Source organism: Gadus morhua, chromosome 1, assembly GCF_902167405.1.
Source record: "Gadus morhua chromosome 1, gadMor3.0, whole genome shotgun sequence".
In the NCBI taxonomy this organism is placed as follows: domain Eukaryota; kingdom Metazoa; phylum Chordata; class Actinopteri; order Gadiformes; family Gadidae; genus Gadus; species Gadus morhua.
Genome location: NC_044048.1, coordinates 10,408,326 through 10,421,197, shown reverse-complemented (window position 1 = coordinate 10,421,197; position 12,872 = coordinate 10,408,326). Strand labels below are relative to the sequence as shown.

General features: G+C 42.8%; 2 protein-coding genes across 2 annotated transcripts; both read left to right on the top strand.

The window, feature by feature from the left end:
• The first annotated feature begins 814 nt into the window (after positions 1-814).
• On the top strand, positions 815-3,896 carry nkain5 (sodium/potassium transporting ATPase interacting 5). Its single transcript, XM_030365301.1, has 7 exons — positions 815-1,093; positions 1,720-1,857; positions 2,029-2,109; positions 2,671-2,868; positions 3,063-3,123; positions 3,344-3,419; positions 3,544-3,896. Exons 1-6 carry the CDS (start codon positions 1,040-1,042, stop codon positions 3,397-3,399), a joined length of 588 nt encoding a protein of 195 aa, XP_030221161.1. The 5' UTR covers positions 815-1,039; the 3' UTR covers positions 3,400-3,419; positions 3,544-3,896.
• A 333-nt stretch (positions 3,897-4,229) lies between these two features.
• ythdf1 (YTH N6-methyladenosine RNA binding protein F1) lies at positions 4,230-9,858 on the top strand. Its single transcript, XM_030365075.1, has 6 exons — positions 4,230-4,626; positions 5,081-5,108; positions 5,599-5,693; positions 6,048-7,691; positions 7,851-7,895; positions 8,023-9,858. Exons 1-6 carry the CDS (start codon positions 4,597-4,599, stop codon positions 8,047-8,049), a joined length of 1,869 nt encoding a protein of 622 aa, XP_030220935.1. The 5' UTR covers positions 4,230-4,596; the 3' UTR covers positions 8,050-9,858.
• Positions 9,859-12,872: the final 3,014 nt, after the last annotated feature.

Genomic DNA, 12,872 nt, shown 5'->3' with positions numbered 1-12,872 from the left:
AATTTCGTCTTTTGATTGTGGCCCCCCCCTTCGGCTGGTTTGGGAAGTGCTGGTTGTTGGACCATGAATGGGATGAGTGGTTCGCTGTCACACACTAGTGGTCTACTACGTCTTGTGAATAGTCTCAGACATGTCCATTTGATTATCATTGTGGTGTAAAGTAAATACCATTGAAATACATCATGTTATGTATGCATAATTGTAGCCTGCCTATTCTATAGATATATATTAGATATCAACAAAATAGGCTTTTAATTCCTACAAGCAAGTTTAATTAATGCCAGAATTTTGTAACAGCCTTAATCTTCTGATTAAACATTTATGGATAACTTTTTAAGATGATGTGCACAAATTGCAACGCGTTATCTATTTCGATTTTTCAAATGAACGCACAGCACGAAAGAAAGTCTATAGGTCTAGGTTAGGAATATGTTTAAGGGGCACTTTATGAATGAATAATCAAGACTGTTGTGATATTATGATGATTATTATTATTATTATAAATAGGCCTAACAGCTGTATTATTTTACAGAAATGCCACACATAGTAAATCCACGAACTTAAATAGAAAGATTTTTCTGTCGACACTCTAAATGTGTAAACATCATAGACTGTATACAATAGAAGAAACAAGATAGGAGCGGCTTGTTTGTGCCCATCTTGGCTGACCCATCATGGATGTAGGCATGTTATAAGAACATATCTCTGCATTGCTCAACAACGTCCCCTATAGGCCTATTGTTAGCGTTGCAGCGTGTCCACTACCTAGGCTATCAGGTCGGGAGGCGCGCCGTGTGGGAACAGCATCTGTGCAGCTGTGCCGACCCTCCCCCCCCCCTACGTGTGGTTGTAACACAAGCAGACGTGTTGTTCCTCCCAATGAACGGAACAAAGTGAACGCTGCTGCGTCCCCACACGCCTGGCGATGGACTTGAGCCTCACAGGTGTCTAAGTACATTTTTTTTTAATTCATTCCTTGCTCCTGATTATTCTTATACTGAGAATTATTGAGCCGAAGTGACTGCGAAAGAAGGAGACGATGGAGTGCTGCTCGGGACGATGCACGCTGGTCTTTCTCTTCACTCTGCAATTGGTGAGGATATGCTCTTTCTCTCTCTCTCTTTCTTGCTCTTTATCTCTCTCACTCTAAATACACGTTTCTTCTTCTTAATTATGAAATGATTAAAGTATTATTCGTTTTGTTTTTGTCTGTTTTGACCACCAGATGCTGTGTATCGTTGTGGTTGAATCACGACGCTGCTTTAATCTCAGCAGTTCATTGGCTTTCGTTGGGTAGCCTGACACTCATGCGTTTTCTCTGCTTGTTTACATGTTTTTTTGAGTGAATGTGTGAAAATACGACTGCCTTTTATGCATTATATTAATATTTTTAACTTGAATGGTTGATCTGGTTCTCTTCCATTCAGTTAGTTGAACAACAGTTAGGTAGTGACCAACGTAGGGTCAACCCGTCTTTATGAAAAGGGGCAAAATGAATAAGGCTACATTCACATTTGTTATAAACATAACAATGAGGACTGCAGGCACTTTGTTCTCGTTTTCCCACCCTACCCCCCACTCTTACGAACTGCTTGTATTGAAAGGCTTTGAATTGACGGTCATGGCAACTGGGAGGAGGATGCACTTTGGGATAAATAAAGTATTTTCTCCCCAAAATTCACTCTTCAAGTTTCTTAACTCTACTTTTTTATCTACCAGGTCACTGCAGTGGAGAGGCAAGTGTTTGACTTCCTGGGCTTTCAGTGGGCACCGATTATGATCAACTTCCTACAGATAATCGTGGTTATCCTGGGTCTCTTTGGTACCATCCAGTATAGACCACGATACGTTGTTTTGGTGAGAAAACTTAATTTAATTCGGACTCAATTTACATTTCTAGGAGTCAATTCAATTTCTAAGAACTATACCAACAAGACAACTGCAAATTGCATATTTAATCACACAAAAAGCAAGGGTTCCACCACAAACCCTATATGTTGATGCTTATTTCGTTCTTTATCTTTCCAGTACCTGGTCTGGACGCTGTTGTGGGTTGGCTGGAATGTTCTAGTAAGCTGTCTTTACCTGGACTTGGGGGGGCTTTCAAAGGTAGGTCTAATGGCAATGCATATGGCTGATAATTAGAGAGTCACACAACCTAGGCTAAATAATTACCACCTGCTTCCTGTTGCCAGGGCTTCAAGTCCCTGTCTTAGCGGTCACCTACAAAGTTAATTTGCCGAACATTTCCATGAATATATTTTAGTATTGAAAGGTTTTGGAATGTTTTCACATTTGGAGAGGGAACAGCTCATTGTACCAGTAAAATAGCTTGTTTACTGTGTTTTGTACATGCTTTCCCCATTCAGTATTTGACAGTTGTCAAATTGTTGACATTTTATGGATTGTAACATCAATCAAAATATCTATGTTGTGAAAATTCAAAAACATTATTTCTGATATTTTAGAATATCTCCTTGTGTTTTCCCACTGCTGCTCTTCTTCATCTCCTCTTCCTGCTCCTCCGCTCTTATACCGAATCCTCTGGGCTCCTTCTCTGGCTCCTTCTCGGGGTCCCTCTTCCTTCCATTGAATCCTCTGCGAGCACCGCTCGTTTGAACTGCACCAAGTCAGCGATTGAGCAGCCAATGACGCGCAGTGTAATTGCAGGACAGCGACATACTGTCGCTGGGAATGTCCTCCCAGCATTCCTGGTGGAGGGACAACGGGCCCGGGTGTGAGGGCAGGGACCTACCTTCCCCAGCATGGCAGAGCCAGGAAAACCCAGAGCTGGTTACCGTTCTGAGCTGCTGGCTGGAACACCAATACATAGAGGTTCTGCACTGCATCATACAGCTGGTTCTATCTGTGAGTGTTCCCACTTCACACATGTGGCACCGTGAAGGCTATTCCCACTTTTACAATGCAAGAAAAGGGTTGTATGGTATAATATTATTTTGAATTAAGGGATTAAGATGCTGTATACAAATAAATATTATTAAATAATGAGTATACATTTATCTCAAATGCATATGATTGAATTTGTTCTTTTTTTTTTACAGCTCCTGGGATTTACATATGCCTGTTATGTGGCCAATACTTTGTCACATGAGGATGACAGCTGTGAGTCTATATCCTGATTTTTACCCCACATGCTTTTATCTGGGAAACGTGCATGCTTCATTCCCTCTCTGCATGTAGTCATCATAATAATTTTCTTCTGATCGCAACAAAAGAAACCTAAAACACAAAAAAGCGTTCTCTAACCACCACAAGGACATTGCTGAACAGTGACACCATGCTGGCTTTGTGTTGACATTTCTTTTTCTCCTCCATATTTTAGTTGATTTCATGGGTGAAATTCATCACCCATCTAAATCCCCGGATTTGTTCTTCTAATACAAAGAAGTGATGAGCAGGTACTACAGAATGCAGTCAAAAAACTGTTTGTTTCAAGTTTCCAGTTTCAAAAGTCTGATGATATTATTAATGTAATGCTTGCTTTGATTGTAATTTATATTCATTTACTTTCTTAATCTATAGATAACATGTACGATACAAAAAGAAGCAACTCGAAGAAGTTATGGAGCAATAGGATGAAACGAAGGAAACGCGCTGGAGAACTTAATCACAACCAATAACTGGTTGTTTGTAATAAGTCCTTAATTAGTATTGATATTTTCGATGCTCTTGTAATGCACACATCTTATGATATCCGACCTGTTTCAACATTAGGTGTATATCACAGTGATGCATGCTTTAACAAATAGAGCAGCAACTGTATCTTTTTTGTGTATCTGTACTGTACATTAAGTACACATTTATGTTGGTGTGTGTGTGTGTGTGTGTGTGTGTGTGTGTGTGTGTGTGTGTGTGTGTGTGTGTGTGTGTGTGTGTGTGTGTGTGTGTGTGTGGGTGCGTGTGTTCATAAGAGTGAGGGGATAAAAAAAAAATGTAAACACAAAATAACCTACCTCGTATTTAGTTCGTAAATGTTGGTGAATATTTATTTGTAGTTTGACAAATAAAGGTGACCATACTATTGACAGTTCAAGACAATTCGATACTTGTTATATGCTTTTACTATAAACACACAAACATGATCTCACGTAGACTTTCCTAAAAGCCATTTCACCAATTTATCAAACAAATTTAAAGAAAATAGGTTATTGGACTTTCAGGGCCAGTGGGGCCTGTGTAGCGTCGAGGCCCCTGCGTCACTGACGTCACTTCCGTCCACCAGATCCCGGATGAGGCTGCCATTGGGGGAAGTGCAAAGTGCCACCGGAGCTGGATTTTGACGGTGTGGGGTTTACAGCGTATTGAAACCCCACTGAATTGATGCCGACAAGGGACCCCTCACTGTCATCGGACTGATCCTAAGTTCGATCTGATCCACGTCACAAAAACTGTCAACATCGTAACGCAGAACCGTACCCTAGCGCAGCTAACTAGCTAGCCAACTAGTGCAGCTAACTGTCTAACTGTTAGCAAACTAACGCGTACTCCGCTAGCGGAGGGACTGGACGATAAACGTAGTTTTGGAGGAAATACGTCTTGCAAAGCATCCCTTCTTGTTTACCTTTCGATTGACGAATGATGTCTGCCGCAAGCATTGACCCCCAGGTAAGGAATTAAAACAAGCATACAACCCGGGCCCTGGATTTTCCCCGGGAAGTGGGGTGTGCATCCTGGACTCAGATGATGCGATGATGCCATTTATGCCAGGCTAACCACCCTGCCTGCTTCTGGACGATTTTGTAGATAGGTCGGCTTAATAGCAACGAAACATCGAAGCACAGTGCTCACCTGGGATGTTAACGTGGTTGTACTTGTGTGAATAAATCATGTATTGCATAGTGAATCAGGAGATCATTGCACTGAATGAGCTGAAGGCATCTTGTGTCTTAATGTTTACTCGAACATAGATGTACAATGAATGAACTGGGCCTCCTCATTTGCCAGGAGGTCCAGCGATGCGCAGCACTTTAATAAAGCTTATAATCACCGGTGAATGAATAACAGCACATTAACGGTTACCGTTTTTTCCTTTTCACGGTATGTCAATATCACCATCAAGTCATCAAAAGGACAGGATGCTAGTAAAGGTGAGGAAACAAGATCCTATGCCAAATATCTTCTTGAATGGATGTTGGATTGATTAATTTCAGAATTTTCTATTTTTCTATAACTGACTGGTTGTTTTAATTCAATTCCATCCAACCGCACATCGAGGCTTCAGTTGAAGTACATTGAGGTTGACGTTTTAAACTGTGTAATAGGATGTTTACCACAATTTATTCAATATGCATTACTGTTTTCACTAAGAAAGGGTTGGTTATTTGTTGGGAGTGCAGATTGCCAAAACAGTTGTTGACTAGGAAACGTTAGGTTTATTATTTTACAGCATTATATATTTATTATGATTACAGTATTGCGATTTTTACTATTTGCATAATATTTGTTGGTGGAGTAGCAATGAATAATAGTGTCATAAACCTATTGGCTGGTTAAAAGCAGTGTTATGAATTGGACATGACTTCATATATTACTTAGTATCATTACTAATTCATATGTTGAATAATGATTCAATTTCAGCCTTTCCTGTGTCGGTACAAAATGGCTCAATGCATCAAAAGGATACAGTCCATGACAATGACTTTGAGCCCTATCTCACCGGCCAGTCAAATCAGGTGAGGAACTTTGTTGTCGTCTGCTATTTCTAATAGCATCTCTTATAGGGTTTCCTGTTTGCGATGCTTCTTGGCATTACTGTAAGTCGCTTTGAACAAAAGCAACCTACAGTAGTGTCTAATAGATGTCACATTGATCATGCATTGTGGTGGATCTGTGTATTAGAGATACGTCAATGTTTGTAGTTCTAGGTTGAGGGACAGCACTTGGTTGTATGCATATAGGTATTTTGAATTGTCAAAAAATGCAATTTTGATAGATGACTCTTAACTAAATCGACCGGCGCCTTCGATGCAAAATGTTTTTACTCCAGTGGAAGCGAATTGTTGAGACCTATTCTCCTTCTTTTCCAGAATAACAGCTATCAATCCATGACCGACCCGTACCTGTCCAGCTACTACGCCCCGTCTATTGGTTTCCCCTACCCTCTCAGTGAGGCGCCGTGGTCCACAGGAGGGGACCCCCCCATCCCCTACCTTACACCCTATGCCCCCCTCAGCAACGGAGACCACCATTTCATGCATGACACTGTGTTTGGTCAGCCGGGGGGGTTAGGGAGCAGCATTTATCCACATAGGTTTAACTTTTTTCCCGAGAACCCTGCCTTTTCAGCCTGGGGCACCAGTGGGTCTCAGGGCCAGCAGACTCAGAGCTCAGCCTATGGGGGGAGCTACAGCTACCCACCCAGCTCCCTAGGGGGCACGCTAGTCCCCGATGGACAGACAGGCTTCCACAGTGACACGCTCAGTAAGGCTCCGGGCATGAATAGCCTGGAGCAGGGCATGCTGGGGTTAAAAATAGGAGGCGATGTGACAGGAAGTGGCTCTGGTGTAAAGAGCGTCGGCTCCGTGATTGGTGGCGGCGGAAATGTAGCTGCTGCTGTTGCCACGGGCAACGGTGGCACATCAATTGGAATGCCCCCTCCCAAGCCCACATCGTGGGCTGCCATCGCCAGTAAGCCTGCCAAGATGCAGCAGCTCAAGACCAAGACTAAGCCTGGCATGCCCATGGCCGGTGGAATACTGCCTCCGCCGCCTATCAAACACACTATGGAAATGGATACGTGGGATAATAAGGGGACTGTTTCCAAAGTGCCCCCTCCTTTGCCCCCCCACCACCAGCATCAGCACCAGCCGCAGCAGCTTCACTCCCACGCCCACCTTTCCCACGGCCTGCCCCCGCCCCCCCAGCAGTCCGTCCACTCTGCCCCGTCCCTCGTGCAGCAGATGGCCATGCAGGGTCCTCACCCCCCCCCTCCCCCGCAGTCGTACCAGAACCACAACGCGGTGCCGCCGCCCCAGACCCGCTGGGTGGCCCCGCGCAATCGGAACCCGGGCTACGGGTGCGGTAGCCTGGACAACAGCGGCTCCTCCGGCGGCGGGGGAATGGGTAACGGGGGCGGAGGGGTCGGGGGCGCGCCCCCCCGGTCGGGCCCCGGGCTGGACTCCCACCCCGTGCTGGAGAAGCTGCGAGCGGCTCACAGCTATAACCCCAAGGACTTTGAGTGGAACCTGAAGAACGGCCGCGTGTTCATCATCAAGAGCTACTCCGAGGACGACATCCACCGCTCCATCAAGTACTCCATCTGGTGCAGCACGGAGCATGGCAACAAACGGCTGGACTCGGCCTTCAGAGCTATGAACGCTAAGGGCCCCGTCTACCTGCTGTTCAGCGTCAACGGCAGCGGGCACTTCTGCGGCGTGGCAGAGATGCGCTCGCCAGTGGACTACGGCACCAGTGCCGGCGTGTGGGCGCAGGACAAGTGGAAGGGCAAGTTCGATGTGAACTGGTTGTTTGTGAAGGACGTGCCCAACAGCCAGCTGCGCCACATCCGCCTGGAGAACAACGACAACAAGCCGGTGACCAACTCGCGGGACACTCAGGAGGTGCCCCTCGAGAAGGCCAAGCAGGTGCTCAAGATCATCGCCACCTACAAACACACCACCTCCATCTTCGACGACTTCTCCCACTACGAGAAGAAGCAGGAGGAGGAAGAGGTGGGCAGGACGGTGATCTTAACGTCATCATTCACTTTAAGAATCATAATAAGAATTTCTATGTGTATGAAAAGCATAGCTGGATCCAGTTACAACCAATCTATGAGTGTTTTGGTTCTAGAGATGTTGGAAACCATTTTGTTTCGTGTTCTTCCACAGAGCTACGAGCCCCCTCCGATGCAGAGCCGCCCCCGGCTCGATCAGGTATGTTCCACTATTCTGATTGATTGATTTTTTTAGTCATGCTATGACTTATTTTGATGCCTTGGACCGTTGGTGTTTTTGATGCATCAATCTCCTGATGTCTATTTTATTCCTATGCCTCATCCAGGATCGCCAGAATCGAAGTAAACAGTAGAAGACTGCTCCTTTAGAGGTGGATCCATACTTCTGCTTGGATGGACTTGATGATGTTTAGATTAAAGAAGAGAAGACCCTCCCTCCACCACCACCACCACCACCACACACTTGGTTTTAGTGTCTTTGGCCAATGACAAGCATTAAGCCACTTTGATCATGGTTCTTAGTTTTCAAGATGTGTGCAGCCGGGATGAAGCCAGTTCACGAGTCCCACCAATCAAATCAGTTCAGCGTTTTTTGTTTTGTTTAACTCCTTGTGTTTTTGCCTTCTAGACCTTGATCTGCAATATGAAACCTTACATTCTCAATTAATATTAAGTAACAGTTATCTGCACGTCTCTTGAAAATCTCTTATCATCATGCTGCTGATTTTGTGTGCGTGCGTGTGCGTGCGTGCGTGTGTGTGCTTGCATGGAGAAAAGTGCTAATGTTGGGTGTTCCTAAGAGTGAACAACACTTATTCAGAAATGTCTTTATGATTCTGGCCAGTTTATATTCATGTACGACAAACAATTTCTGATATCTGTACACTCTGCTGCGGGATTTTCTTAGGATTTGTGAAGTGTGTCTGGTTCAAAGAGTTGCACGTGCGTACAAATGATCTTGTGAAACGGTTGAGACATGAGAAGACATGAAGGTTAAAGAGTTACTCTGACTTTGTCACTTGGCCAATTACTGTTTGGACAAACTATCCACGGAGGAGAGAAAAGATGCCATTCATTTTATTTTTTCCAGAGCCTTAACATTTCTTTTCAACACTAGTGTTATAAAAAAATGCAATGTTTGCTGTACTGTACCTCAAGTTTTACAGCGAGAGATTCAGGGAATAGATATTGTTTAGAGATAACACACCCTCTAAGGACTTCCCTTATTTTAATTTTATTTATAAGGTAGAAATACAAACATTGTTTCGGTTCTTATTGAATATAAAGTATGCTTTTAATGTCCTCATTATCCATCATACGATAGCTGTTTCTTTTATGTTCTTCCCTGGCATTCCTGCCGGGCTGTCTGGTGTGCTAACGTATATTTCTGGGGACAATGTAGCATGTTCTGCTTTTATAGCTAGGCCTGTCACCTTGTTTTGTCGTTATGTTTGTTCTTTCTTAACATTATTAACGTTTCTATAACCCTTCCACATCTTCCTCAGAAGAATTTAAGCTTTAATGTACCGGCCATGCTAATTGAGTATGTCTCAAAAGTTAATGTTACTGATTTATTGTTAGTGTATGAGTAACCAGAGAGTAGTCTATATGGTATACGTGCGTGACTTATTTTTCTTTACTTTTTTCCGGGTCTCGCTTGCTTGTGTATGTTCGTATGCGAGCGTGAAAGACAGATGTATGTTATTGAGGAATCTTGAGGAGTTATATAATGGTAACAAAATATTAAAAGAAAAATGTTTTAAGTCCCCCTCTTCCCCCCCACCCCTCCCCCAAACAATTAAATATACATTGTATAAAAGCTCACTATCACATTCTTAGATTTGATCATGGTCATTATTAAAAGTATACTTATCTGTTATATGTATTATTTGCTTGGTTCCTTTGCTAAATGTGTATATGTATAGAACAACAAGCAAAGATATATTCATCACTGTGTCATCGACATCCTTGGTATTTTATAGTCTCTGTAGGTCGTGACAAGTGACATACATGAAGTTTCCCACGGGATTTTGGTCAGATTTCTTCATGAAATAACTTTTAACCGTATGAATCGTCCGGTAGTTGAATCCTTGATTGATGGTTTGAATCATATAAGTGAAAATTCATCACATTAACAAGAATATTAAAGAGTCATTTATTGAGGTGTTGTTACTGTTCACTGAAGCACCCCTGACCTCTGCAGAATGAGTCAAATAACATAAAGGGGTACAGTTTGGGTCCGAATGGCCCACCTCTACCTCGTTCAAAAACACAATAGGCTTTAACTGAAAATGACACGTCAATCCTATTGCACTGAATGAATCATGTCAACGCAAACTGGAGTTAGGGAATCTATACCTTTGACTTTAACATCTTATTGGTCAATTACATGACGTAGTTATGTAATTGTATCACATCATACATCATGGTATGTCCATTTAAAGCCCTATAGGCCAAATTTCAATGTAGACACACAATATATAATCTTGTCAATTTTAACCTTCAAGTCAACTGTCCAGCCTGTATATACAATTATTTACTTAAGTCAAATCTATGTCCATTAAAAGATTTCTCCTGTTACAATCTGAGACATGCATGCATGCAACCAAAAAAACAAGGTAGGCCTAATGCAGCCTACTGCTATTATTTAAACGAGTCCAGCATTATGCAGAGAGAGCTGTGGGGTAATGATAATGACATAATTTATCAAACATCCTCGAAATAACCCAGTATCCAATTTATAATGAGGTAAAAGCCTTGTTTAAATTGAGTGCAGTCGATCGTGGTCATTGAGTGCGGTCCATATGCTGGCGGTCGTTGACAATGCCGCAGAGGACCCCTCTCTTGGCATTCACCGCGTGCCTTAATTGTATTGGGTATTAAATCAAGGTCCGCTGTGAACACAAGGAGTGGCAATCCCTTCCGTTGTATTCAATGCCGTAGTAGAACACTTTCCAAGACGATGTAAAAGACGGGGAGCATCGCAGTGGACCACATCTTCCCAAGGATGTGAGTGGAAACAGGAATGCGCTAGAGTAGAGCCAGCTAGAGCCCAAACACAGCTAACACCAAACGTGCATGGAGGCTTTCACCACGCTTTCTTCGCCAATACCCCAACCACGTCCGGTGTTTTATCTGAGTTAGACTACAGGTTAAAAAAATAGGATATTCAGTCAACATATCGGATAATGGATTCGTACATATTTCTATCCCCCCCCAAAAAAAAACACCGAGTGTTTGTAGTCGTATCTCCGATGTCCCCAATTCTATCCGACGGCGCATGCGCCCTCGTGCCACAGTCCGGAATGACAACAGCATGTTTGAAGATGTGTGAAGAAGGTGTGACTACCAGAGCAATACACTGCTAAGGGTTGTAACTGTGTTGTTATTTACTTGTAAATTCATCGTCAATAATAGCATTCAATTAAGACGACAGAGCTGCCTTGGGTTCATTATTCACCGGAACAGGGAGGATAACAGCCCTCCTAAGAGCGAAGAGAGACAAAGCCCGTTTCAGTGATTCCGCTTCTGATTGAAGCACATTGAAGCTCTTATTGCTAAAGGCCTGTAAATGATAAGATGATTTGCAAATTTGGAAGTCGAGAGGACATTTCTGGCTACAGAAGTTTGATTGTACGCCCCTTCTCATAGAAAAAATCAATAAGTGGACGACACGTAATACATCATTATGCGACATGTAGTCACCCCTTCCAGCCCCATGTCTTTCTTGGGCCTATAGAACGTGTGTTTAACCGTTTGGATTTGATGGCAATGTCGGTATGTTCCCCTAGGACGCTGTCGGCTAGCGCTGACCATGGTGCTAACGAAGACGCCCCTCACTGAGGCCCACCGCCAGCGGCCGTGGGTTGAAGGTGGCAAAAATGATAAGAATCAACAGAAATATCAAGTGATTTGAAGTCAGATTGGTTAGATACGCACGCTGGCAGCCACAGAGACACAGACACACGATTGAATCCGGATTTTCATCTATTCCTATAATAGTTTGGTTGCCAGATGACTACATTTAGGTGCACCTCGCAGTTGGGTATGTACAAAGTTTTATTGCATTTTCTTGTTGTTATATACTTACTCATTCAGAATCAAGACGAAGCAACTTTGGCACCATAGACCATTTTGATTTATGAACTTGAAAAGTATACACAAAGGTAAAATAAGCAAAATGTCAAATATGTAATAATATATATATATATAAAGGAAATTGATTAATTTAGCTCTAGATAGTTTGACCTGGACAAATTGAAGGTTATAGTACACATTGTAATGATTGAACTAAGAGTTATTGCACTAACATTTTACAGAAAAAACCTAGCAATTTTTTTCTACAATGAATTCACTTTACTTTAATGCATAAAATATTTACTTTAAATATTTAAAAAAAATGCTCCATCAACTATAATGGAGTCCACACAGTAGTTATTTGGTGCAAGGCAGAAAGGTCAAGCAGTACACTATCAATTTCCTAGAGTGCTGTTGACCAAGATTTGCTAAATGCGGTGTAATTCTGAGAAAGTGACCCCGTGATTTATGGCGCGTTCCAGAGCCCATCCAAAGCAATGGGATGTGGGACTTATCCTACCTGAACTGTACTAGCTCCTACTTGGTGAAGTGGGGGTAGGTCGATCAGCCCCCAGTTCGATAGTAGGCAGTTCCACTTCGACGGTGGGATGTTCCACCTCGACAGGCATTCCAGTGCACTTTTCTTAGTTGGAGGTAGGATAAGTCCCATGTCCCACTGGTTAGGATGGGCTCGGGAACGCACCTTAACACCCCATCTGCATGCTGTTTGTGAGATAGTACTCAGTGTTCATGTTCCTCCATAGAAGATACAGAATGATACTCTCATTGATGAAATATATGCAATGCTTCCACAAATGAACATCTTACTTCGAAGAAAAGTAGTACCCTAATCATATTCTTAGTTTAAATGTTTTAATTTAATAATGAAGCAGTGTGTAGTAAATATATGAGTTTCACTGAAAAAGTAATCGGGATAGTCACAGAATACAGTGTTTCATATTACAGATGCAAAGAATGGCTGAGGACAATTACTTCATGAAACATGTACCAATAACCACGAGGAGTCATCTCAAGCAGGGCCAAAAAGAATCAACAGTATTATCATTTGTATAAGTATAATAGTATAAGGCCCAATCCC

Excerpts from the sequence above, each read along its gene's own strand:
- nkain5 (XM_030365301.1), top strand. The coding sequence starts at position 1,040 with ATGGAGTGCTGCTCGGGACGATGCACGCTGGTCTTTCTCTTCACTCTG. Across the intron at positions 1,094-1,719 it reads TTCTCTTCACTCTGCAATTG|GTCACTGCAGTGGAGAGGCA; the intron begins GTGAGGATATGC and ends TTTATCTACCAG. Across the intron at positions 2,110-2,670 it reads ACTTGGGGGGGCTTTCAAAG|GACAGCGACATACTGTCGCT; the intron begins GTAGGTCTAATG and ends GTGTAATTGCAG.
- ythdf1 (XM_030365075.1), top strand. The coding sequence starts at position 4,597 with ATGATGTCTGCCGCAAGCATTGACCCCCAG. Across the intron at positions 5,109-5,598 it reads AGGACAGGATGCTAGTAAAG|CCTTTCCTGTGTCGGTACAA; the intron begins GTGAGGAAACAA and ends ATTCAATTTCAG. Across the intron at positions 7,896-8,022 it reads GCCGCCCCCGGCTCGATCAG|GATCGCCAGAATCGAAGTAA; the intron begins GTATGTTCCACT and ends TGCCTCATCCAG.